Source organism: Carassius gibelio, chromosome B13, assembly GCF_023724105.1.
Source record: "Carassius gibelio isolate Cgi1373 ecotype wild population from Czech Republic chromosome B13, carGib1.2-hapl.c, whole genome shotgun sequence".
Lineage (NCBI taxonomy): Eukaryota > Metazoa > Chordata > Actinopteri > Cypriniformes > Cyprinidae > Carassius > Carassius gibelio.
Genome location: NC_068408.1, coordinates 15953577 through 15981157, shown reverse-complemented (window position 1 = coordinate 15981157; position 27581 = coordinate 15953577). Strand labels below are relative to the sequence as shown.

The 27581-nt window shown below is 39.3% G+C and overlaps 1 protein-coding gene across 1 annotated transcript; it reads left to right on the top strand.

Annotated features, from left to right (window-relative positions):
* The first annotated feature begins 800 nt into the window (after nucleotides 1-800).
* On the top strand, nucleotides 801-27581 carry LOC127970650 (eukaryotic translation initiation factor 2-alpha kinase 3-like). Its single transcript, XM_052573318.1, has 17 exons — nucleotides 801-1291; nucleotides 11253-11382; nucleotides 17839-18033; nucleotides 18168-18298; nucleotides 18440-18728; nucleotides 18829-18994; nucleotides 19811-19951; nucleotides 20041-20163; nucleotides 20243-20469; nucleotides 20574-20686; nucleotides 21829-21951; nucleotides 22046-22195; nucleotides 23079-23754; nucleotides 23851-24024; nucleotides 24370-24471; nucleotides 24805-24867; nucleotides 25685-27581. The coding sequence occupies exons 1-17, from the start codon at nucleotides 996-998 to the stop codon at nucleotides 25862-25864; spliced, it is 3279 nt and encodes a 1092-aa protein (XP_052429278.1). The 5' UTR covers nucleotides 801-995; the 3' UTR covers nucleotides 25865-27581.

Here is a 27581-nt window from a genome sequence, read left to right as displayed (position 1 = left end):
CACAAGAGGGCGCCATATACATCTCGCAATGGCCAGCCTTCATGACTACAAAAAGTAAACAAAGTGAGCTGGAATGCTCAAGTTGCCTAAACTATTTGTATTATTTTAGAAGTGTAATGGTTGTTAAGCTGTAATTACAAACCGATAAGTGACGTTATATAAAATTAAAGGACAATATTGAACTTACTACGGATGAGCGCATACTCATTTTTCATACCAAACAAACATTTTTCATACCAAAAGTCCCGGACATGAAACTGTCGAGCATGACCTCACTTATATCTGCAAGCAAACGGCCACGTCGTTATTTCCATCCTTGTACTTTTTACCCAATCAAATTTCGCTCAGAACGAATTAGCAACGCCCCTCCGTCAGAAATCACTGTAACGATAATTTTGATTGACAGGTTTGTCAGACCAATGGGTTGACTAGACTTCTTTCGCGGCTTGCGTAAACATACCAATGAAACATGTTGAAGCCAACACTACTATCTTATTGGCTAAAACTCGACGGTGTGGCCAATAATATACTTAAAAAGTAACCATACCCGCTCAGTGCAGCCCTCTCCTCCCGCCTATATTTCTGAGTGGCAAGAAAAGCGGCCAATGGAATGAAGAGGCTAGAGGGCCGACCACGTCAACAGACTGCACGGTAAAAGACAGTTGTAGCACGCAATCAAAATCTGCTTAGTAGTCGAGCAATGAAGATTGACAAACGCTAGCACCAATCAGAACACAATGTAGGGATTTGCTTCCATGCGCAGCCAATGAGCGTTTGGATACGGGGCGGGGCTTGATGTTACCACGGCATGACCAACGTCAAGTATAAAGGGAATAACATGGTGCTGTTGAGTGCATGTTTACGTTAAGAGAGGACAACAGAAAGCGATTTAATAGCTTACGAGTTTCATTGTAAAACGCCTTTTATAGACTAGTTTTTTAATTCACTTTATTTTGGTATGTGATTGACTAACTACTAATGTGCCACTTGTCCCAATGGAAAGGGGGTTTCAGTTTGGAAACGTGTGCACATCCCTGCTGTTGCTGCTTGTTTTGAGAACGTTAACGGTTACTTTGCAAAGTCAGTCTCTCTCAGAGAGAGAACTCGAAGTGGCTCCGGCGCCAAACACCGAGACGGCGGAACATGCTGCCGTTATGGAGCGGCCACTGGATAGCGTCGGAGGAGCCCCTGGCATCGGAGAAGTGACCGTAGAGGACGACGAGTACAGCTCGACCGGGGAGAGCGAAGAGCCGCCTGGAGACAGCGACGCAAACTTCCACAAGCAGCGGAGGTAGGCAGATAGCAGAAGTTTTCGGCTTGTCTGGGCGTGACACGCGTTTTTAGGTTGTCACGTTGATTTCTGTAGTCTTATTCAACTTTAGTAAAGTTTGCGTAAGGCAGCTGAGCTGGAGTTCGTGATGGGCGGATGTTTGCAGCAGTCGACCTCTCCCTGCTGGGCCAAGAAGAGGGTTTAAATATGTGCAAATATTTACATTACCTAATCAAATCCGCGTGATATCAGATCATTTTAGATCGACTTGACGCTGTCATTTATAATATGACTGCTTGTACGCAAAAATCTGTTAAGTTTTTAAAGATTTTTTTCTGTTACTATGGAGATTCAGATGACTGACAGCAGTCTCGGAGCCAATGCAGAACGCTTATCTCTCCTATCGCACTCGATGACTTAAGTGTGTTTGTGAACTTACAGAGTACCTTATATAACGTTACGTATGGTCTATAAACGAAACTGTTTTCTGGAGTTCGAACTTGTTTTACTGCTTTCTCAGCCTGAGGAGGCTGTTCCTGTCTTGAACTGCTGCAGTGTTTTGAGTGTGGGCGTGAGATGCATGTCAGCCCGACTGAGTCTGACTTCAGTGTTGTTTGTAAACATACTTAGAGACGCCAAAAAGTGACAGGTTACCGTACCAGTAGAGGAGATGGACGTCTTTTGAACTTTTAACATGAACGATGTCGTTTTAAAACGTTTGTATGGGATTTTTTTTCCAGACATTAGTTCTGTATTTATGCTAGTTATTACAAAGCAAGCCGGTATCCGTCGCTAGACTGTGTTGTCTGGAGCCGCTGACGCACTTTAAACCGCTGCTCAGAGCGCAACTACAGACGCGTCTCCCCGCGCCCAGACGCGCTCTCCAACTTTCCTGACGTTTTATTTATTGTTTCTGGTGGGAATAAGTCGTTATGCTCTGCTGGATGTGATATCAGTGCGTTACCGCATCTGCGTTACCGCACCCTCTGCCCCACCTTAGAGAGAAGCAGTGTCGAATAGGTGGATGGGGAGCTCGGGGGTCTTGCTTTTAAAACTCATTTAAACTGTTTTGGTGCTTTATTTTGTTGTTTTTTAATCCAACATTTTGTCTAAGATCTTTGGAGCTTTAATGTTATGTTTTCCCCGTCCTTGTTAAAATGTTAAGTTTTTTTTTTCTTTTAGCTGAAGCTGGATATTGTTTTTGGTGGAGATGCTGGTTCTACAAATGTTTCACAGGAGCTGATTGGGAACACCCGATCTGCTCCACTGCAGTAAAAAATCTGTCATACCTAGCCTTACCATCAACATGCTGTCACATGGACGTGTGGCGCACCCATTAATGGAGGATTTTTCCAAACAAGCACAAGTTGGCACGACCAGAGTCCATTCCTGATTATTACAGGCTCAGGCTTTAGAAAAATATGTAATATAGGAACGCAACAACACAAAGTACCTACATCAGATTGTGTTCCAAAAATGAAACTAACATGAGAAGGAGCAGGAAACCCTCACTTCAACTAGAGCGAGGAATTTAAGGGTGGATATGGTTTGCCAGTGCTGAGGATTCTTCTAAAACCTCTGAAGGCAAAAGATGAACAGTTCTGATACATCTGAAAACTGTTATACATTTGACTCTGGTTTATGGTGATCATGTTCAGGAAGTGTTCATCTTTTGCCTTCTGTTTAGCAGAAACCTTTTGGAACTTTTCAAGAAATATTTTATTGATATCTTGTAAATATTTTTGTGCTAATGTTTTGTTATGTTGTTCTTTATATATAAATGAAGAGTTTGGCTCCAAAAATGGAATAAATCCATTTTGATTAATTTGAGTAAAAATGTGTTTTCTTTACCAAGAAAGTGGCAAAATGAAAACCACTATTTTCTGTTTCAAAACATAAAAAAAATTCAAGGTTTTGACTTTCAAACGATTTATTATTTTAAAAAAAAATCCCCAAAATGCAATAAATCCATGATGAACTTTTGTTTTCTCAGAATGCAATGAATCCATTGAATCAATATGAAAGTTATTATTCATATTGAAAATGATGAAAATACACAACATAGTAAGTTGACCCACATATAAAAGCCTCTGAACTTGGTCAATACTAATCTTCTATACGGTCATCACTCCCAAAATTAATTCAACCATCATCTTGTTAATGCTATAAATTAATTACAGCAATAAAAGAATTTCATCATGAACAAAAACATGAAAAACAGTATCATATTAGACCACAGAAACTCCAAAAATTATGTTGCCCTTACATTCAGCTTCCAAAAGTGCATTCATCTTTGCCATGTTACATTCATTCACTTGACTAGTGCTATGTGCTGTATTAACAAAAACATAAATGGCATTAATAAAAACACTAACACTTGACAATCTACGCAATATCGTCTTTGTTTGTTGATCACAAAGTATATGAGGAAAACTAGGATGCCGGGTGTATTCAGAGTGCTGTCATTACTGTCAAGAGTGCATGGAATGGTGTGCTGTGATTGGTTGAGCGATATATCACATTCTGTCAAAAAGGAAGACTGACAGTTTTTTTTTTATTTATTTATTTATTTTATTTTTTTGAGACATTATTTAATTTATTTGAGCACTGGATATTTTGAGAAATGTATCCAGTTTCTTCTTTGGAAGTCAGGTCACAAGTAAACCGTTTGGTTAAAAACTTTTTTCCAAACATCTTTGAATGAATGAGATGTGCACGTTCTCTGGTATTGCTGATAGCAATGTAGCAGCAGTTATCTGCACACCTGAATGGCACAGACCACCTCAGTCATATTGAAAAGGCTGCTTGTTTTAAACAGCCTAATGAAGAGAAGATTCCTATCGTATGCAGGTTATAGAGGAAATAACTAAAAATATCATGCATGCTTTTTGCAACTCTGCACCAACCACAAAGAAATTTACCCAAGATACAGCAATTTAAAAACAAATGAGCTGGGGTTTATATGAGTCAATTTCCATGCACTACAAGAAAGGTTTAAACTGATCAGTGCAGAGATGCTTTGTCTGTGCGTAGGAATAGCCCCCTGGAAGTCCAGTTTTAAACACCACTTCAGCGATGGTGCTTTAATGTGAAGTTCCCGGGACTTTGTCTTGACAGTAGTCATATATCATTGGAAGGAGGGGCTGGTCTTTGTTTCTGGTGGCATAGTTATATGTGTCATGCATTCTCGAGGGAATAGTGTGTAGTGTGTTTAACACTGCATTGGTTCGGTATCTCTACAGGGGTGAGAGTAGCAGCTGCCTTCACACCTGCTGCCAAGATAAAACAGTTGCTCACACCTCTACATGTTCCCCCCATGATCTTCAATATCAAACCATCTCATGCATTTATGTGCAGTGTTCAAGCAAACGTCAATCACATATAAACATACAAACAAGTGTCTGGCTTTTATTGATAATGCATGAACCAAGAACCAGACCTTTGTGCTCACTTCTCAGTAACACGGCGATGATAATCATCACCCTCAGGCCTTCCCCGTGACATGGAACAGTTTTACTGGGGGATGGTGTTCTCCTGGGACAGTTTTATGTGTTGCACAGCATGGTCGACTGGCAAATGGGAGTCTAACCCTGGAGAGATCTACTCATAACAAAAGCAAAGATTGTGGGGAACATTTGTATAAATGTTCTAGCATCTAATAAAGATGCTCTCATCAACTTGTTCTGTTAATTGGTCCATTAAGTCTAGTGAAGATGGAAGAAAAACAACAACATGTAGTAAAGATCTTCCAGATGAACCAAGCAGCCAACCAGATGCCAGTTCCCAGGCTGCTGTTAGAGCAGAGGCTAGGCAACACAAATGCTGTTTAAATGCACAGATAACTGAATTAGTTTGTGGTATGCCTGTGTTATCCTTTAAATTGGTTTGGCGAACAAGATCCAGGTATGGCCTATAGACTAATGTAGCTCAGCTTTGCCTCGGTGTGTGTATTTTTGGACTGCTGGTGATTCCTGAGGGACCTTTTGGAAGGAACACTTCGCTCGAGGTGCCCTCACTCTTACACACACACACACCAGTACACACTCACGGTGATGCCGCTTCTTCCACTGCCTGGTGCAAACTCTGCCAGACATCCAGCTCCAACTGCCTACTGCTTAGCAACAGCCAATCAGAAGAGCTGAGCTGGCAAACTTGTTGGCCAATTAGACGATTGGAAGGAAAAAGTGCTCAGAATTTGAGTTGAGCGAGAGAGAGAGAGAGAGCAGGAGGGAAGGAAAGGGTAGAGTTTGTGCGCTTGTTGTTGTGAGCTTTTTTTGTCTGACTTGATGGTTAGGTAACTAGCGAGAGACTGTCAAGATTTATTTTATATAATCTCATGATCTGGAGAGAAGTTCATCACTTTGTGATAAGACTTTATATTCTTGTAATCAGAACCAAACTTGGTATGTTTTTATGCAAACTTTTCCACTTCACCTGAGCACTTTTGAAGTATCTCACAGGCTGTACAAACCATTCAAATAAAACCAGTATAATGAATGGCTCTTTTTCGTTTTGTTTTGTTTTTAAGGATGTTGATTCTGTGTTGTTGCTTGTAGCCATGTGGCGATGCTTACTCTGAACTTGATTGATTTTTGCTCTGTTTGTGGTTTGATTCTTTTAAGCCATTTCTTCATTCATTGCAGAGGACACACCTTACTGCACTGCAGCAATGGGTGGGAAGATGGGAGAGGTGTGGCAGAGGGAGAGATTGGGGAGACGAGGAGGGAGAAAGTAAAGGGGGGACATCGAGACCCAAAACCGAAGGTGCTAGGACCCTGTAGTCAGGACCTCGGCTTTTCTGTAGTTTGGTTCCTCACTGCTTAGCAACAACAAATCAGCCACCTAGATCAAGGCCAGGACTCATCCAATAGGATGAGAGCAGCACCATGTGACAGAGTTTTGATTTCTCCGCACCGCGCACGGTAGAGAGATAGAAACAGAAGGAGGATGATGAGAGTTAAAGAGGAGTGAAATGACAGTGACTTGTGCACGATGGAATTAGTTTGTGTGACATGCCTTTCATCTTTTCTTGTGCAAGTTTGTGGTGGTATTTTTTTAAAGCGAGTGTCGGAGCTTATTGAAAAATCATACAGGTGTGCTTCATGGTTTAGTTTAGTTTCATCATCAAACTCAGCTAGAAATGCTTTTCTTTGCAGTTGCTGTACTGCAGTTTTTGCAGGATGCACCAAATTCAGCAAGGTCAGTTGAGATGGCAGAAGCGCTTCTAGTTCTGCATGGAGATAGCAGCTTGGGCGTGTCAGAACGTGACATGGAGTCAGAGGACAGATTAAGCATTCACACACACTCACACACACACTCACACACACTGAGTAAATGCTTTAATCAATAAGTGGAGAAAAACTCTGCACGATGGAGGAGACAATGTTAGAATAATGAAACTTTCTTTAATGGGTTGCATTAGCCTTAAAGTTATAGTTCATCCACAATTTTTTTTTTCCTTTTTGGAAAATAAAATATTTTGAGAAATGTCTCTGTGTTGTTTGTACAAATCAGTTTGAGTCTTTATCAGTTTTCTAAAATGTCGTCTCTTGTGCTCGGCGGTAGAAAGAAATGCATACATGTTGAGGAAATCTTTTGGATCAACTGTCCCTTTGAATGCTGGTTAAATTTTGTTATTAATTTGATTTATTTTTCATTGTTTTTCTGATCATCTTTCTCTCTTACATTAGAACACACATTGTCATGCAGCTGGTTTTTTGGTCCACTACACATTCAACAAGTAATGCACAGACTGCACTTTTTCGTCCGGGTCTGTGCATCTAAAGGTTTGAATGTTCTAGTGAGGGCTTCTTTTTCCTGTAGTGAGATATATGGTTATGGACATCATGTTTGTGTACTGCGGATGTTGCCTGGGGAAAATGGTACCTCGAAATGCATTGCCGAGTGCTTTGTGTAACGCTTCATACCGAGGTCTGCGAGCTGCTGCAGTGCTATATTTTATTGTGTGCTCACTTAAGCAGAAAATCCCTTTCACTTTGGAGACTCAGTGGATTCTCGAGTCTTTATCTCGTCCTTTTTAAAAGATGCCCCTTTTAAATTGTGTTTTTGGAGACTTTTATTCAGCAGAACTTACACTTATAAAGAAAAAGCATGTGCGATATTTGGGTTTAACTCTTCAGAGTATCTTTAATTTTCAGGTTAATTGTTTTGACAATTTAACTGAAATTAAATTTTGTAATTTATATTAAATTAAAGAAAAGTTTTATATTTGTGTGTGTGTGTGTGTGTGTGTATGTGTGTGTGTGTATATATATAATATATTACCTACTTGTCTCTCACCATGGTGCTGAAATTAATAACCAAACAAGAACAGATATGATGTGGCTGTTTTCATGCTATAGCCTTATGTTATTCAAACCTGTATGTATTGTATATTGAATGTATTTTTTTTTCTGTGCACTTCTGCAGTGCACAGAAGGAGATATTAGAGCATCATTGTTAATCTTTAAGTCAATAACTTAAATTTCAGTCTGCTCCTCTGATAAAGCTTTCATGTGGTTTCAGAAGATGAAATCGATTTGAGGACGTGTTCCCAATTCCTATTGAGATGACTACATTTGTAGGGTGAAATTCTGCAGACAAAATGCAAAGGTGACTGCACCCTTAGAAAAAAAAAAGTGTATGGATGTTTCTTTTTGGAACTTGATGAAAAGTCAGCGGTCCCTATGAAAAATAGCAGCCTGGACATTTTTTTAAATGTCTGCTTTTGGATTCCACTGAAAAAAAGGCTGGGTTTGAAATGGACTGTGAAAAATGAAAGGTTTTAAAATGTCTGAGTGAACTTTTGCTTGAATCACATTGTTGTTTGCTTAATTGCCATATCAGGTTTCTGGATGTCATCCATGCTGAACAATCGTGTCTGCACAAAGTACTTTACTATGTTAACTTGCCATGAATTCTGTGGCTTCTCCGCAGGGGTGTGCCTCTGTTTTCACAACTTGGCCACGTGCTCCCCATGCCCTGATTGTGCGCGTGTGTGTTTTGCAGTGGTACTTGCTAACTCACACTTGGGTGATAAGAGCTGCTCGCTGTGGCGTGGTTACAGTGGGCTTTTTATGTCCATTGGCTGGTGTTTTTTAAAGGAGTGGTTACTGATTGAAAGTGCAAAAACGCGTCTAAGCCCTGATTGGCTGAGGGTAGAGGAAAGCCTCTTGTGATTGGACCAAACCCCTCAGATACCCTGGTTGTTGTTTTTTTTTTTCTTCTTCTATGCAGTCTGTTTACATCAGGTCTGAGTTGAGAATCTCTTGACTTCCTCTGAGAGCGAGACGAGAGAGTAAGTAAGAGCGAGAGGGAGGGCTCACAGGTGTGTGGATCTGTTTGTGTGAAGTGTGTTAAACAGCATGACAAGAATAATGCAGAGAGAGGCAAAAGGGTGAGCGTCATTTGTGAGTGTTGAGGGACACTTTTTAAAAGGCTTTAAGATAAAGTGAAGCTGCTTTCACAGTTCACATGCAGACACTTGTGTTTTTGAAAAAACGTTTTTAATTTCCTTAAAAACAGAAGTGCATATATTGACATTTGCTATAAAATTAACATTATATATGTGCTTTTGTATTCAACACTATTACTTTGTCCTGCTTATGGTCATAAATATGTCAGATAAGTAAAAAAAGTAATGTGACCAAGACAAATAGGAAAGAAATAATGTAGAAAATTGCAAGTGCAGTAAAAAATAAGTAATTACAACTGAACACACATTAAAATGAAGAGGAAAGTAAAATGTAAAATGCACAAATAGAAAACAATGTCAACTAGAGAGTACAAGAGTATGAGTTTAGTTTTAGTGTACTACATCATAAAAAAAATCACTTTAATTTTGTGTGCATTGACTTTAATTACATCTCATGGCACTTTTTTATGTTGTTTGTTTTTAATATAATCTACAGAATTGAATCGTGTCTTGAATATTTTTTAACATTAGTTTTACAATTTGTCTCAGCTTTTTTTTTTTTTTCTATTTTAGTCCTTTTTTCCTGAGGTTAAACAGCCTGTGGAATACACTTGGTCTTTGATCTCATCCAGAAAATGGGATTTGTTATTCTTCCTTTATTCATTCTCTCTCTCTCTCTCTCTCTCTCTCTCTCTCTCTCTCTCTCTCTCTCTCTCTCTCTCTCAGTTTTATTTTCTTTCCCTCATCACTCTTTTGGCTGGGCGGGACGAGTGTAGTGTCCTCATTCATTCTCACAATGCCCACTGCTTAGCAACAACCAATCAGCCCTCATATTTTTGGAGGGGCCCTCCAGCCAATCAGGAGTGCTGTGCAGTAACATTTTCTGCTCTTCAGTCCTATTGGAGAATGAGAACAAACGGTGTTGGCCCAGAGCATTGGGATGAGCAGAACTAAAGTGCCCTTAAATTCTGACCTCATCAGTGTTGATGTCTGGAGGGATGTGTTTTAACTCTCTTAGACTTGATCAAAGTGACTCCCCTCACTCTTAGTCCTGCTCTCTACCCTGCAGGTGCGTTTGCCCCTGTCCATTAAAAAGTTCCCTGGCACTTTAGCCGTGAAGTGCCCTGTGTAGACTTCAGTTCTTGTTAGCTTTAATTGCATACTAAGAACAAAAAGTTTGTGATAGTTTGGTGTTGCACAAAGTTTAATCTCCCAGTTCTCTTGAGCCCCTTTCACACTGCACGTCGGACCTGCAATATTCCCGTAACATTGCCTGGTCGCCTTCTGTGTGAAAGCAACCACGTCCCGGAATTGATTACCGAATTGAACCCGGGTCGGGGACCTAGTAACATTGCAGTAATCGATCCGGAACGAGCGCTGTGTGAACAAAAGCCAGATCTAATTCCGTATCGAAGTGATGACCAGCGTCAGTTAGTTCCTCACTTTCCGCGCTGACGCCGAGATCGTTTGCTTGCTTCAGTGAAAGTATAACGTGCCAAGCGTTGTCGACTCGTACATTACACGTCACGTGCTGATGTCACGTGTCGTTACGGGATCTTCAAGGGTTGTGTGTGAAAGCACGCACATATACCGGGTCATCACTGGCAGTGTGAAAGTGCCAAATCTAGCGACAAAGGGAACAATTACAGGAATACTTTACCCCTGTATTTGCCGGAATGGCAGTGTGAAATGGGCTTTGGCCAAGTGTAGACGTTATAGGCTTTAGAGTTTATAGGTCAAATCGCAATGGTAATAAATTCAAAATTATCTGCCTTAACAGATGATAAGGAAACAGTTTAGTTTAGGGACCAGTTCTCACTATTAACCAGATGATTATTAGCATGCCTATTCTTAACCTATTGTCTGTTTATTAGTGCTTATTAAATACATTTTCTGTATGACCATATTCTACATCAGTAATCCTACCCAATACCTAAATTTAACAACTAGCTTGTTAACTATTAATAAGCAAATAAGGAGTTTCTTGAGGCAAAAATCGTAGTTAATAGTTTATTAATCGTGAGAGTTGGACCTTAAAATAAAGTGTGACCGATGATAAAGAATTACTACTTTAAACTTAAAATAAATAAGTTATTTATCCATATTTTGGCATTATGTTGGCTAGTGGCCATGCTTCTTCTAAAATATTGCTAGTGCTAATATTGCTATTATCACTTTTGACAATTCCTTAGGTACTGAAAACATTCCTACCTACTTCAGCATTTAGGTATCCACAATATATAATGTAGGCTAACCATACATTAAAAGATTAAAATAAAACACTAATAATTTAATACCTCTGTTAAATGTAATTTTAGCAAATTTCAAAATGAACATCCAATTTTATTTAATACTGGTACATATAGTTGTAGGAACACATAGTATTGTATGGACCATGTATTGTTATTAGTTATAGTATTTATATTGGATATAATTCATATACATCTTATACATCATATACATCCATGTTAAACAAACTGGAAGGTTAAAGGAGATGTCTATTGTGCAATATAGAGTGATTGAAACCCTTGTCACTTTATGTGAACCTGTGTTTCATGCGTTTGACAGGGCTCTGGTGATCATCAGCACACTTGATGGGAGAATCGCCGCTCTGGATCCTCTAAACCAGGGACGCAAGCAGTGGGACCTGGACGTGGGCTCAGGATCTCTAGTGTCCTCTAGCCTCAGCAAACCAGAGGTACTGAACACAGTTTCTCACCACCTTTAAAATACACAAGCTAATGTTTAATGACCAGCTGTGTTCTGGTTAGAAGCATTAAACACTTTCTTGTAGTATTTTGCATTGTGATTCAACATAAGAAGGTTTTCTCCCCGAACATGCACACTGCACATGTTTGTCTGTGGTTTATAAGAGTTTGAGTAAGTGTGTGTCTGTGTGTGTGTTTGTGGGAAAAAGTGATGTTTGTTTGAACCTCTTTACCCCAGAAGAGAATGAGACATTGCCCAAAGGAAATTGAATCTGAAACAAGTTATACACACACACACACACACACAACATAGATCACAGACTCCTACTCTCTAGAGACTGAAGACTAGCCTGGAGGAAGAGCGTTTGGCAGCTATGCGCCTGTGCACATGCACACATTTACACAAACACATCGAAGCTACACTAAAAAGCTTCTTCTAATTAGATTTTTTACATTGTTACATATTTGTTTGATCAATGCTAAGAATTAGTGGTCATGATCTGTTTTTACTGTTATTAGCCCCCCTCCCCCCCACCATATCTGTATATGTGTTTGTGTATATAGCTTAATGAGTATGTTTGTGAGTGATAGTGTTGACCCCATGTCTGGTTTGGTGGTAACCTGAAATGCCTGGCTGCTGTGGGAGCAGCCTCTTCATTGGCTGAAATCTTCCTCTCCCCTCCCCTTTTACCTCTGGGTGCCTAGCAACCAGCCATTCTGATTGGTTCAGCTGGTGCCTTGCAAGGCATTCTGCTCAGTGATTAGAGCAGTCTGCCCCCTTCTGATTGGCCCTCGCCATAGCGCCAGTAGAAAGCAGTCACCTATAGCATGCCTCAACGGTAGAAGAGAGGCCAGCAGTAAACAGCATTGTCTGCAGAAACACGCTGTCCCAACATGAGGGGGAGGTGGGATGGAGGGAAAGAAAGAAAGAAAGATAAGAGGAATAAGGGAAAGAGAGATGAGGGGTGGAGAGAGGGAAGCCACTGACAGTGTGGTGTGAGTCATGCTGAGAGATTTGAAGAATGAGGTAATGCCTTATGTGTGGGATGATGTCATCCATAAGAATGCTGACCCCCCCCCCCCCCAACAAACACACCCCCTCTCCTATGTTAGTCTTTAGAGTGAACAGTTGTAATTAAGGCACATTAATCCAATGAGCTGAAAATCTGGTATGTCTGCACACTATTCAATGCGTAAAACCTTTTGTTTGTTTGATTGCAGCACTAAAGGGAATCATTTAATGTGTTTCATGAAATAATATTGCTGGGCTTGTGCTATAGACCAAGTTCATAAAGTCCTTTGAATCTCTGAAAACCATGCCCAGGTAACATTTCAGAAGAACAATGAAGAAAGAAAAAAAAGGAAAAATTAGGTTACAATTTATTTTACAATGTCCTTGTTAAACTGTAACATTACATACAGACTCATTTTATTAAAGGGATCTTTAACCCCCCAAAAAATCTGTCATTAATTACTCACCCTCATGTCATTCCAAACCTGTAATACCTCTGTTTATCTTTAAGACACAAATTAAGATATTTTGGGGAAATCCAAGAGCTTTCTGGCCCTCCCATAGACAGCAACACAACTACCACGTTCAAGGCACAGAAAGGTAGTAAGGACATTGTTAAAATAGTGACATGATGGTTCAAACTTAATTTTATGAAGCTACAAAAAAACAAAAAAAAAACAATTGTGTGCAAAGATAACAAAAATGGTTATTTTGTTAAACAATATCTTCTCTTGTTCCCTTGGTTGAACCACTGATGGCAAGAGTACTATTTTAACAATGTCCTTGTCCACATGACTACTTTTCTGGGTCTTGAATGTTTCAGTTGTATTGCTGCCTATGCAGGGTCAAAAAGCTTTTGGATTTCATCAAAAGCTACTTAATTTGTGTTCCGAAGATGATCGGAGGTCTTAGAAGTTTGGAACAACATGAGAGTGAATAATTAATGACAGAATCTTCATTTTTTTGGGTGAGCTACTCTCCAAGCGATCTGTGCTGTTTTTCAGTTCATCTGAATGGATGTACAATGCACCTGTATTTGACGTACTGTAAACTCTAGTGTGAAGGTGAACGACTTGCTGTCGCTTTGTCTCTCACACACACACACACACACACACACACACACACACACACACACACGCAGAGAGAGAGAGAGAGAGAATTGATGCGCTACATGTAAATTATATTCTTTGTTGTTTTTTCCTGTCAAAATAATGGTATTTCTTTAGGAATTCTTCAGCTTTTAAGAACTGCCAGGTTTTCAGGTAGTGGGCTGAGCTAATGCGCCAACTGCAATCTCATTGGCTGGCGCTCGCCTATTATCGACCCTGTTTTGATTTCAGCAAATCAGTTTGAGCGAACCCACAAAACCTGATTAATATTCATGAATCCAGCAGCTCATTAATCCTTAATAATTAGTTCTTCTTATTATAATTTGTATCATTAAGATCTTATCATTATTTTTTTGGGGGGGGGGGTTCCGCAATTTTTTTTTTTTTATTAAACACTGAATGACCAAAAAAGCACCATCACCAGTCCAGTGAAAATGACTTATATGCAAATCAAATATATATATCTATATAAGTGTGGTGAGTAAACTGAAACATTTACTAGCCAATGGCAGTTCAATTGCCAAGGTGTCCGTAGAGGGTTGTACTTACTATAGGGTTATCTTTAAGTGCACAGCTGTCAATTAGGTTATGGTCTTTTGGGCGTATGACTGTTTTAAATCACCAAATTATTTCATCCATTCAAAGACATGCTTATCTTATCATGCTTATGTTTTTGAGTTGGCAATGGATGGGATGAATAAGAAAGCAGTTCCTTCTTAAAGACAGAAAAATGAATAAATGTCTTGAAACCAAACTTCTGAAAATGTCTTGAGGTGTGGTAAGTAACCATGGTTTTAGCAGAATAATTGACAATAGATTAATTATTAAAAATGATGCATGCCCAAGGTTTAACAGCCAATGCGCTATGCATTATTGCTGCATTACCACCTCGGGTATGCATAATTTTGTAATAATTCAATTGGCCTGTAAAAATGTTATTATATTGTTTGAAGGTAAAATATATAACTTATTTATTTTAATTTCACGGGAAAGTACGACCCTGACATGTTCTTGACAGATTTTGTGAGATTTTCCTCAACAGCACAATGCTGTGCGAACCCTCAGTTCTTTGAAGTGTCATTTTGATGCGGCTCTTTTGCTTTCATTTTTTGGTATATGTCAGTGATGTCAACTTCTTAAGAGAGATGGCACTCCACTGATATCTTGAATATCTCATCTGCCATGAAAAAAGGCAAAAGAGCATTAGCGGTTTCACAATAGTGCTGTTTAGTCCTAAAACCCAGAAGAATATCGCCATTTTCTCTCAGAAATTTTTAGAATAAAGGTTTTCGATTTATGATTAAACGAGGTCTGTCAAACAGTTCTCATGAGAAAACATAACTATTTCAATAGTTGGTGATTTCAAATGAATTTGTATAATTTTATTTGTTCGAGAAAAACAAGCGATTTGTAAGAAAACAAGCATGAAGGTCCAACCCTAAACCTAAATCTCAAAGGGACAAAAGCAGATCGTACAAAACACACAAAAGAGATCATAGAAATACATCAAATACACTTGGCAAAATGTAAAACAGTTACAAATTGTCAGGAGAGTGTGTTTAACATCATGTAAAAGGACTTTTATTGTTTTCTCTACAACATGCTTAACCAAAGGCCTTTATACTTCCAAATCGAATAATTCTGAAACCTATATATTCCAGGTTGGCCTACAAATTGAAATCCCAAATATATTACATTAGGTAAACCGTAAATGTTTTGTTTTGTTGTTTTTCTTGATAGCATGTAATCTGTAGGCCTAATTGTGTTTATTTGATTTTAAACTGTATGTAGGGTGCACTAATGTGATTTTTGTACCAGGAAAAGTGTGAAATGATGTGTGTGGGAGACCGAGATTACCTCCAAACAGGGAAGGGAGAGGGGATTGTGCCTAGCGTGATGTAATGCTATGTGTCAGACTCTGGAGCGCAATCATCTGTGGGAGGTCATTGAGTACAGAGGGATATCCTGGCTACATAGACACACTTCATACTCGAACCTGCTGTGATCCCTTAAGACAAGGGCCAGACTGCCTTCAGCTAAATCTCTTAAATTAAATATGTCAAACAAGATTCCAGAAGTCATTACCCACAGCGGAACTAAGTATTTGATTCATGTTGGGCTGCCTACAGGCTTCCGTCTGATATCATGCCTATGTGTTCACTACTCTTAAATGAAAATGATGGCAAATTAGGAATTATCAAATTTAAAGGAAATCCAGTGATTGTTGCTCTATGTGTTCCAGTCACTGATCTATAACCGAGAATAACTGAGGAAATGTAAGCATTATTATAAGTAACGTACCATGTTTCTATTAAATTGTTATTATTTTAAAAACAAATTCAGTCATATTAAAAACATTAGGGCTGCTTTTAGCCTTATGTTGGAGTTGGTTCACTTTCCGGCAATGAAACTAAAAGTGAGTAATTAAATAAATTAGCACGATAATATGGTGTATCGTCAGTCTCACAGCCTGGTGATAGCACGATATGACTATTCCGTATATCGCCCACAACTGATTAAATAACAGGATCTTGATTTAACTATTGAGGCCCATCAAAACTACAGGCTCTGGGGCATTGTAAATGAAATGCACAAGCAGTTGACACCAGATTTGCCACTGAAGTGCAGCAAAGAGCTATGCCAAGCCAGATATCCCCTGTCAGTGAAAGCATTTTGAATACCAGGCTACCAGCTTGGTCCTTCAGTCTTCCATGGCATCCAGTGCATGAAAAAATAGATTTGAGCCATGTGTCTCTTTACTGAAGCTTCACATTTGTTTAAATACCAGGGCACACTGTTATGTGATACTGTAGAGGTTAAATTACACACTTTGTAAAAAGCAGCCAACCTTTAATTTACAGCTTGTAGTTAAAAATCTGGTCTTCCTTTCAAGGAACAAGTCATAAAACCTTCTTGTTGTGTAATAAAAATTAATTCTCTGAAAAGTCATTTAATGTCATGTTCTTCAAGGCTTCAGGAGCCTACTTTTTTGGATTTTGGGAATTATTATTTTTTAGTATAGTATATTAAAAATAAAGCTATATTAATAAATTTTAACCAGTTGTGAATGTATGTCAGTTCCTCTCAAGTTCACAAGAATGTCCTAGCAGAGTAATCACAGGTGTAGTTCATTAAATTAGCTACTGTATACTAACTTTTTTTTTTTACTTTCTTTAAAATAAATGTATTATATAATACAATAAATGTAAAATAATTTTGTCGTTTTTAAAACAAGTTTTATCCAATGCCATGAAATGCAGATTTTAATTTTTATTCTTTATGTATATATTTGTTTAAAAAAATTGCTTATCATTTTGTTTGATTAATTGAGACAAAGCAAAGGATTTTTTTCTTGCGTACTAGTTTTTAAATAGATTTTATGTTGCTAACACTGTATATTTCCAGAAGCGCTCTGTTACCGCTAATGGCATTAATGAAGTTCTGGACAGGGGCTGGGGTTAAAGTCATGCTCTTCTAATTGATTGGCTTTAATTGTTCATTGATTCAGGATGTAGTTGGCCTGAGGATGATTGAAGTCTCACCCAATGTCAGGATCCTGTAGAGCTGGAGATCAGACAAATAGATCACATGATGGATTAACTCAATGTAGCACAGTGATGAGTCATCAATGCAGCACACACACACACACACTCTTTAAACCTCTTACCCACAGTACCACTGCAGGCACCTCACTAGCCCTGCCCTCCCAGACGTGATGGACAGATGAGCTAATCCCTTGGTTGCTCAGCCAATCACAGCGGCTGTTTTCGTTTTCCAGGTGCTTGCTTTCTCATGTTGTTTCAGCTTCCTGTTGATCTATACCAGGTTTCAAGGTTAGATTTAGCACAACAGGAAGTCAGTGATCTCACCCCCCCCCCCCCCATTCACTAAAGTGTCTGTTTGAGCTGAGATCACTTTTTGGATTAGGGTCAGTTACAACATTCTTATATAATGGCCTTTTCTTTTCATCAATGTGTGTGTGTGTGTGTGTGTGTGTTCAGGATACTTGTACCCGTTTGTCCCCTTTTATCCTTAAGGACATGTTGGATTGTGTAACTCTTTGGACAACAGGAGACCAAGCGCCAAATGTTAATGGCATACAGTGTGATAATGCCACACACAGACTCTAAGCTGATTGGTCAAAGTCTCAGTGTTGTCTGTCCCCTTGTCTCTATCCATCATGATCTGCTCATTGTATCCACCCTGCTGCTGATGATCGAAAACGTGAAATATTTCCCAATATAAAAAGTCATGTGCCACTTTGATTTACCACAACAATCAGATCAAAAACATTAAGATTATTATATCCTCTTTCTGTTCATCAGATTTTTGGGAACAAGATGTTCATTCCCTCTCTGGATGGAGCTCTATTTCAGTGGAACAGGGACAGGGAGAGTATGGAGGCTGTTCCATTCAGTGTCGAGTCCCTGCTGGACTCCTCGTACCGCATCGGAGAGGACACTGTGCTTGTAGGTGGCAAGTCCCTCACCACATATGGCCTTGGCGCATACAGCGGCAAGGTAACTCAAACCCTTTTTTCCCCAATTGTTTTTCAGAACAATAAATGATTGATGTGCTGTTGTGGCACTATGCAAACTCTTTTATCATATAGTATCGGTTGTCAGCTTTAACCTCGCTCTCTTTTTCTCTGTAGTTGAAGTATATTTGTTCAGCGGTGGGCTGCAGTCGGTGGGGGGATGAGGAAGGAGAGCCAGAGGACGTACTGTTACTCCAGAGAACACAGAAAACTGTCAGAGCCGTGAGGCCTCGCAATGGGTTTGAGAAGTAAGAAATACCCACAGGCTCTGTTTATCACTTCACGTGACCTTGCTTTTGATCTCACAAATCATACAGAGGTAGATTGGATGCACGGTATGCTAGGTTGAATCAACATGCCAATAGTTTTGTGTTTTCCCTCCCTGTTAGATGGAACTTCAGTGTGGGAAACTTTGAGCTAAAATTCATCCCTGAGATTCAGTCCAACCTTAACTTTCTTGAGGGGGAGGCATCCAATGGGGAGTCATGGCGAGAGGTCAGACGTGAAGCACAACGCGTCATCCAAGAGGAGACGGACGCACAAACCAAAAATCATGCGCATCCAAACTCGCACACTCAGGTAGAGGGCTTAGACCTGGTCATTAAGGTTTCAGTGCCGGACTGGAAAGTCATGGCCTTCAGCACCAAACCAGAAGGACAGCTTATCTGGGAGCATCAGGTAGCGCAACTCAACCTGTTTTGTTAACATTTGGAGTCTCAGCTAAAATTTGTGGTTTCAAAATTTTCATGGTTTCTTCTATTCTTTCCATTTTGTGAAGTTTTGCACACCCATTGCCTCTGCATGGTTGGTAGGAGGGGGAAAGGTGACTCCCATTAGCCTGTTCGATGACACCTCGTATAACTCCCACACTGAGACTGAGACTCAGGAGGACGATGACATCATGGAGGAGGCCCGTGGGGCCACAGAGTCCAGCGTTTACCTGGGTAACACACACTTGGCATTTGTTTTACACACATGACTGTTTTTACACCTGGTATTAAAATTTGCATTGGCTGAACCAATTATTCAAGCTACATTTGGAGGGGTAAATGCTAACGCATCATGATGCATCCTGGGCTATATATATATATATATATATAACTAAAAATTTGAAAAGCCATATTAGAATTTAGTTAATACAGCTGCTGAGCTAAAACAAGTATTCTATTCATTTTGCTTTTTATTGAGTACTTTATTCAGCAAGGATACATGAAATTGTTTAGAAGTGACAGTAAAAATATGTTTGGTTGTAATAATAGTTGTTTGGAATAATGATCCATTTCAAACAAATGCTGTTCTTTCTGGTCATGAAAGAGTCGTGAAAAAATATAGCTTCCACAAAATTATATAAAATATATTAAACAGTATAATGGATTTTATTACTAATAGCTAGTAGTAATAAATAATTATTGAGCAGCACATTACAGTCATTTCTGAAGGATCATGTGACACTGAAGAGACTGGAGTGTATATATCAAATTTACTAAAATATATAAAAGTATATAAAATGTATAAAAAAAAATGTAAATTGAAAACAGTTATTCAAATAGTTATTTGAAATTGTAATTTACTGTATTTTTGATCAAATGAGATGAGCAACACACTAGACATCTTTCAACAAAAAGTTACGTTGGTGGTGTATGCAATCCCTAAATTCCTTTACAGGAGATGCTTTTGGGACATGTGAATTATTATTATTATTTTTTTTAAGAAATAGAGGCATGTCATGGGAAACTAAAACGTTATATCTCTCATTAAAGGAATGTTTCAGGGTCAGCTGTACCTCCAGTCCTCTGTGAGAAACTCTGAGAAGTTCCCATCGAAGCCCAAAGCTCTGAACGGGTGGAGCAGTAACACCGACATGATTCCACCACCTACGGTCAAATGGAAACCCCTTATCCGTAAGTATATTACAGATCATCAACACAAAAATAAGAATGTACTCAAGACATTGTCATGTTGTCAATAACACTTGCCCATTTCGTCCTAGACTCCCCTTCCCGTACTCCAGTCCTGGTGGGCTCTGAGGAGTTTGATAAATGTCTGAATAATGATAAATTCTCTCATGAGGAGTACAGTAATGGAGCGCTGTCAATACTGCAGTATCCATATGGTAAGAACAACAGTCATTCAGTCATTTCAACACTTGGTTTGAGAGACTATTTCAACTCATCACCTTCTTCTCTATGTAGATAATGGATACTACTTTCCGTACAGTCCTCGTTACCGTAACCGGCGCGATGAGACTGCAGTGAGTGTTCTGCTGAAGAAAGATGGAGAGGGGTCACCGGTGAGAAGGAAGGACCCTGTGCTGCTGCTGCCGTGGTGGAAAGAGATTCTGGGCACCATCATCTTCTGCATCGCTGCCACCACCTACATCGTCCGCAAGTTCTTCCACCCGCCCACAACATACGTGCGGGTAAACAAAAACTCTCAATATACACAGAACATCTTATGTGTTTTATAGTGTCAAATGTCAGTGAAAAGTCATGCATGTTGCTCTGTTTGAATTCATCTGTGCAGCAAAGAAAGGAGTCTGAGACACAGTGTCAAACTGACAGCAAGTCTGAACTGGACATTACAGATCCCAATGAAATTGTTGTCGCAGAGACACGTCCTTGTGAATATGTTTCTAGGTATGTGAGCATGCATTTTTAATTTTATTGTGATGTTAATGCTGAGTTGGGGGTGTAAGATGGTTGATTATTATAACAATTAATTTTTGATGTTAATAATGAATGGTAAATCCAGATTTATTCATTTTTTAGAGACCAACTTAAATCTGCATTTACTATTCATGGTTTCTGTTTCTGTTCATGAATAGTTACCAATTAATAGTACATTTAAACAAATTAAGATCATATTTGGCATCAATTCATTAAAATATGGATAGCAAGCTATAAATGTTTTAAGAAGAAAATATTTCGTAATTACATAAAAATCGTAATTTGAAATGAGCTACTTTTATGTTGTAGTAACATTAATGATGAATTAATTCATTAATGAGTCACAAATAGTTTTGTTGATATATTTTTAGTTGTTTGTTTAACTGAACCATTTGTTATAGATGAGGTCTGGTTTCTTTCGAATGAAATAATGCCTATTTTCAAGCACCCTGCATTTGAAGTTACTTGACGTGTCATAACATTTGGCCAAGTATGGTGACCCATACTCTGAATTAGTGCTCTGCATTTATCCCATCCTAAGTGCACACAAAAGGATGTGAACACACACCGTGAACACACACCCGGAGAGCAGTAGGGGGTTCCAGCTCAGTCAGGTTGCTCAAACACATTTCACTGCCATTTGGTGCTTCTAGAAGTACCTTTACCTTTAAATGAACTAACCCTAAGTAACAAATGCAGAATTACAGTTGGAGTTCCTCTTTTAAATAAGGAAATTCAAACTCATTTCCTAAAATAGTTTACACTTGTTTGCACATGATGCATTAGAGACTTGCAGTTGCTGAATGTGGAATGCACAGATGGCATCATGATCATATTTTGCTTTTAAATTCTCAAGGGTAAATGCACTGCTATTATGACTCAAGTGCTCTTGCTGTGCAGTTTGTTTGAGTTTGATTGTTTTCAAGTGACGTTTTAAATGACTAATTTATACCGTATGTAACTGTTTTAATAGGCTTCTCTGCACGCTCTGTTGAGCTCAGTTGAACGCCGACACGCAGCTGTTCTATTGTACAACATACAGTGGTGATTCAGATCAGCAGAACAAAGTTCACAGGATTTTTTCATAACTGATTTGTGTTTGTGTACATCAGATACTTGACAGACTTCGAGCCAGTACAGTGTTTGGGACGTGGTGGATTTGGTGTCGTGTTTGAGGCACGCAACAAAGTGGATGACTGCAACTACGCCATCAAGAGGATCCGTCTACCCAACAGGTATCAATCGACACAAACATGCTCCATTATAAAATATCCATCGGGGATACAGGTGTGTGTATGTTTGTCTGTAATGCTATGTTTGTGATTGTAGGGAGTTGGCTCGGGAGAAGGTCATGCGAGAGGTGAAGGCTCTAGCTAAGTTGGAACACCCAGGCATCATCCGTTACTTTAACGCTTGGCAGGAGAGCCCGCCCCAGGGCTGGCAGGAGGACATGGACAAACGCTGGCTCAAAGACGCAAGGTACAAAACATGGCCTTGAACTGAAATCTGGTGACTTTTGATAAATACTGGGTTGTTGCGGTCATGAATAGCCAGAGAATTTCTGGGCTGGTAAAAGCCTGAAAAATTGTCTATCGAATAAACATTTTTAAAGTTGGGTTTAATTCTCCATTTCATTGCGAGATCTCCTAAATATGCATGTCAATTTCTATTAAAAGATTTTTCAAAATGGCAAAATAGTCTAAAGAAAAATTAAGTTGGACCTGTTGGCTGTCATTATCTATAATTTTTTTTTTTTTTTCAGATACAGTAGTATGCATTAAATGTTACAGTACAGGCATTTATAATGTTACTTTTCCAAAAAGAAAATGCAGTTCTTTCGATTCTTTTTTTTTTTTTCTATTCATCAATGAAAACATAAAACATTAATCCTTAAAAATAACCGTACATTTTATCTACAAAAATATTAGGCAGTAAAAACTCAACATTGATAATAAGAACTATTATTATTAATTAGGTGCCAATAATTGAGAACCAAAATAGAATATTAGAATCATTTCTGAAGGATCATGTGACACTGAAGTCTGGAGAAATGATGCTGAAAATTCAGCTTTGCATCACAGGAATAAATTACATTTTAAGATGCAATAAAATGAAAACTTTTTTTGCTTTAATTTATAATATCCCACAATATTTTTAACAGTGTTTTGGCTCAAATAAATGCAGCCTTATTTCAAAATCAACATCATAATTTCCGACTTTTGGCCTGTAGTGTAAATATATTTTTAGTATACACGGTCTGTCGGTCCAATTAAATTATTCTCAATTTATATTTTGACTATAAAAATAAATCTGGAAGTGAGGACATAGCTTGAAGGATCCTGTTGTTTATTTTTTTCTTCAGCACTGCTGACTGGCTGCTGAGCTCTCCTGACCACATGGAGGCGTTCTCAGTCAAGGTTCCTGTGGCCACCCCTTCTCCGGTGGACACCTCATGCATGTCTGTGGCTGGGGGCGACACGAGTGTGTGCGTAGGGGATCAGGTGTGTGTGGAGGGCCTGGGGCTGGACAGTATGATGTCAGAACGTGACAGTCAGGCCATCCTGGAGGTCTCCGATTCTCCCCACTCCTTTGAGCTCTGCCCTCCTCGCACAGTTAATCACGGTGACTGCACCTCTTCCTCCTTCGACATCGTCTTCGAGGACTCAGGCTGTGAACACCAGGACAATGACAGTGACCTCAGCGGAAGTACACCTGTGCCACCTGCGTGCCTTTCACAGTCTGGCTCCAAACCTCAGCGTAGTGTGTCAGTGGGACCTCCCTCTTCCGTACCTTCAAGGCCCACCTCTCTGAGCCTGGCCCCCAGCACCCCCTGTCCTGCCACGCGGCCCCCGCTCACACCTAAGGTCTACTTGTACATTCAGATGCAGCTGTGCAGGAAGGAGAACCTGAAGGACTGGATGGCTCAGAGGTGTCTGCCTGAGCTCAGGGAACATGCTCAGTGTCTGGACATCTTCCTGCAGATCGCAGAAGCTGTGGATTTCTTGCATAGCAAAGGACTAATGCACAGAGATCTTAAGGTTGGTTTTAAAAATGAAAATGTGCTTGCTTTGAGGGGTTTTCCAAAGCAAACTGCACTTCATTTTCTTTTCTTTCTCTTTCACTTTCTCCCTCAGCCATCTAATATCTTCTTCACAATGGATGACGTGGTGAAGGTGGGAGACCTCGGACTGGTCACTGCCATGGATCAGGAGGAAGATGACGAGGAGCTGAGTACCCTCACACCAATGCCAGTCTATGCCCGTCACACTGGCCAAGTGGGCACCAAACTCTACATGAGCCCAGAACAGGTCCGTTCCTGTCACTCACTGCACAAACTGCTCACAATTTAGTGTGAAAACTGCTGGTGTTTAACACACAACAAGCCAAAGGAAAACGCTGGCGAGAGTTAAACATCATAAAGAAGGGACCTGAGTCACATTTACTGTAAGCATTTGAATGTCAAAGAGACTTAACGTGGGCCAGTTAGCAACCACATAGCAATAACTGACTCATAACAACATCCTGGTAACCATCAAGGAGGTGACATTTTTATGGGCAAGCACCACTTACAGTTTTATTTTGATGTTAAAAAAAAAAAAGTATTTAAAAACTAAATTTATTTGTCCTGTTTGTCTCTTCTTTTCCCTCTGTAGCTGTCTGGGAATTCTTATTCTCACAAGGTGGACATTTATTCCCTCGGCCTGATTCTTTTTGAGCTGCTCTGTCCATTCCGCACCCAGATGGAGAGAGTCAGGGTAAGACCATTGCTCAGATTTTTGTTTTTGAAAGTAGTCTCTTATGCTTACCAGCTGCATTTATTTGAGCAAAAATACAGTAAGAATTTTAATATTGTGAAATATTTTTACAATTAACGTAATTGATTCCTATAAAACATTTATTATTAAAAAAAAAAAGTCTTTCACTTTTGGTCAACTTGATTTGTCCTTGTTTAATAAAAGTATTTCTTTCCAAAAAATAAAAATAAAAAAAGTGTGAATGCTAATGTACTCATGTGAATACAAGAATAAAATGTAAGAGTATAAAGTATTTTGTTACATCGAATAAACCTCTAACTGTTTTTCTTTCAGACCCTCACAGAGGTCAGAGCCCTGCAGTTTCCTGCTGCTTTCTGTAAAGCCAATGTCCTGGAAGTAAGTTTGTTAGTGTTTGTTTGCCTATATTGGCAGGTATTTTGAAATGGTGGTGGGAGGTGGAGTGCAGGGACGTTACAATTGGGAAATCCTAAAGATGAACAACACTTCTAGTGCCCCCTGTAGGTGCAAAGTTACAATTACAACATCAACATCTCCAGTCGAAACTGATTTGACTCATACAGCAGCAGAATGCAGCTGTCAGACCTGATTTAGAACACTGTGTAGTACATTCCACAAATAGGATTCCAAACAGCTTTACAGAAAACTAAGCACAAATCTATAGGATACAGTATTGTTTAACCGCCATTTTCTATTGTGAGAATAAAAAGAGAGAGAGAGAGAGAGAGAGAGAGAGAGAGAGAGATATTTTGGACATTTCCAACCATAATATTCAAAACATAATTTTTAATTAGAAATATGCATTGTTAAGGATTTCATTTGGACAACTTTAAAGGGGATTTTCTCAATATTTAGAAAAAAAAAATTTTTTCACCCCTCAGATTCCAGACTCCAGATTCCCAAATAGTTGTATCTTTGAAAAATATTGTTCTATCCTAACAAACCATACATCAGTGGACAGCTTATTTATTCAGCTTTCAGATGATGCATAGATCTCAATTTCAAAAAAATTGACCCAATCATAAAGATTCTATATGATTTTTAACAGTGCTGTATAGTGATTGCTTTAGAAAATGTTATAATATTGTAAATTATGTATTGAAATAATACTGTTAATGTTGCTATGAATATAGCCATTGTTGGTGATCTGGCATTAAAACATAAATCATTAAATATGATTATGTTTGTGTTTCAGGCTCAGATGGTGCTCTGTATGCTGTCCCGAGTGCCTGCCGAGCGGCCAGAGGCGTCAGAGATCACCGAGGCCCCTATATTCCAGGAGCTGGAGGTGCCCTGCAGAATCCGACAACGCCCTCGAACATACAGCGCTTCATCTGCAGGACGACCGTCGCGTCAGATATCCTCCTCAAACTAGAACTCCCACTCAAAGACAGACACATACTGTGCCTCATCTGTGGGATGACAAACCCAACACGCATCATTCAGACACTACCCTACAGATCAATCCACAAACCTCTACAACTGGAACCAAACACATCGTAACCATAAAACACGCTGCCTGCTGTGCCGTTTGTGCCAAGGGCATTCGCTGATTTAAAATAAGCTCCCATCGCATTTCTTTCAAATCATTGTTGACCAATTCCATACTCCAGAAGCATTTGAACACTCCCACACACACACACACTTGTTGTAGGAGGAGAGTTGTTGTTTTTCGTGTGCTAATGAATGCTGATAAATGACCTGCCTTCGGATGCCGTTCACTCTGCATGTCTTAAACAGGAAGTCGTGCGACGCGTGCTTTCCAGTCCGCACGGACAATTGTACGAGTTCTTTTTCTCCTCTAATGTAAATAGGCTTAGATAATAAGCAACAGAGGCTTTGTGTGCGCACAAGTTCAGAGGCATTGTAGCCACTCGCTGATACGGTGTCAGTGGCTTAGGTGCACAGCACTTGATGAACGTGAGTCTGCGTGTGACTGAGCGGACGTGGGAATATTCAAACTGCCTTTAAGCTGGACTTTGAGACACAAATGACAAATTTGTGATGATGGTCAGTATGAGACTTAGAATCGAATGGTTTTGAAACGGAGACTTTGAACATCATTCTGTAAAATACTTCATGTCATTAGCAGCCAGAAAAGTAGTTTACTGTAGGTTAAATCATTTTGAAACACAAATTGTGATAATTTTCCAAAAAAAAAAAAAAAATGAAAATGAAAAAAACAATTCTGAATAGGAAGTGCTTTGACTAATTACACAATAAGAAAGGATACAGCTGGAGGAATCACTTCGACCAAATATTCAGCACACACCCTTAATTGTAACATATCAGGTAATTACTGATTGTATGATTTTTCTTACCAATTTTGATTAGGGGGACTCAATTTTCTTTTGTATTGATGGAAGTTTCTGTATAGTAACTGCTTTTTTTATAACTTCTGTGGACGATTTTCCTAAGAGTGGTTTGAGAGAATGGTGATAGAGTGGATCTTTATGGTCTCTGGTGATGGATTTGATCTCTGTGGATGTGCCTCTGCACCTTCAGGAGCCGCCTCTGTATGAATGTGAAAACAGGTGTGTTTCCTGAACGGGCTGTTATGCTGCAGAACAGACAAAAGATTATGACCTTTGACCCTTAATCATGAGGACTGCATCCTGTAATCCACGTCAGGGACCACTTGCGAACCCTTCAGCTTTTAACCTGTATCTGTGAAGACGGCAGCGAGTGCTGATCCCGTTTGTTCAGATCACTGTGGCAAATCCTTCCAACAGCTCTTTCCCTGCCTAATGATCTTCTCCAGTCTCGAGGTTTTATTCATGCTTGTTTCTTTGTTAATGTAGCATTTGGTTCTGACAATACTGTTCCTCCAGTGTTCTTCAGATGTTTCGTTTTTTTCTTGTGACGGTTGATATCCCAGTTTCATGTTCATGTTCTTTAGCCCAGCCATGTCTCCTGCCGTCTATGTAAATATGTTTATTTGTTTTTATTTATGTTGAGAACAAAAATCAATACGTTGGATTGGTTTGAGGTATAAATAAGGTATATAAATGCACTTCATCCAGTGGAGTGCGCTGAATTATTGTGACTTCTTACAAGTCAGAATTTAATAAACGTTCTATGATGTTTGTAAA

Coding starts and splice junctions, on each gene's coding strand:
- LOC127970650 (XM_052573318.1), top strand. CDS start 996: ATGGAAAGGGGGTTTCAGTTTGGAAACGTGTGCACATCCCTGCTGTTG. Junction 22,196..23,078: donor CGCTGGCTCAAAGACGCAAG/GTACAAAACATG, acceptor TTTTTTCTTCAG/CACTGCTGACTGGCTGCTGA. Junction 23,755..23,850: donor TAATGCACAGAGATCTTAAG/GTTGGTTTTAAA, acceptor TTTCTCCCTCAG/CCATCTAATATCTTCTTCAC.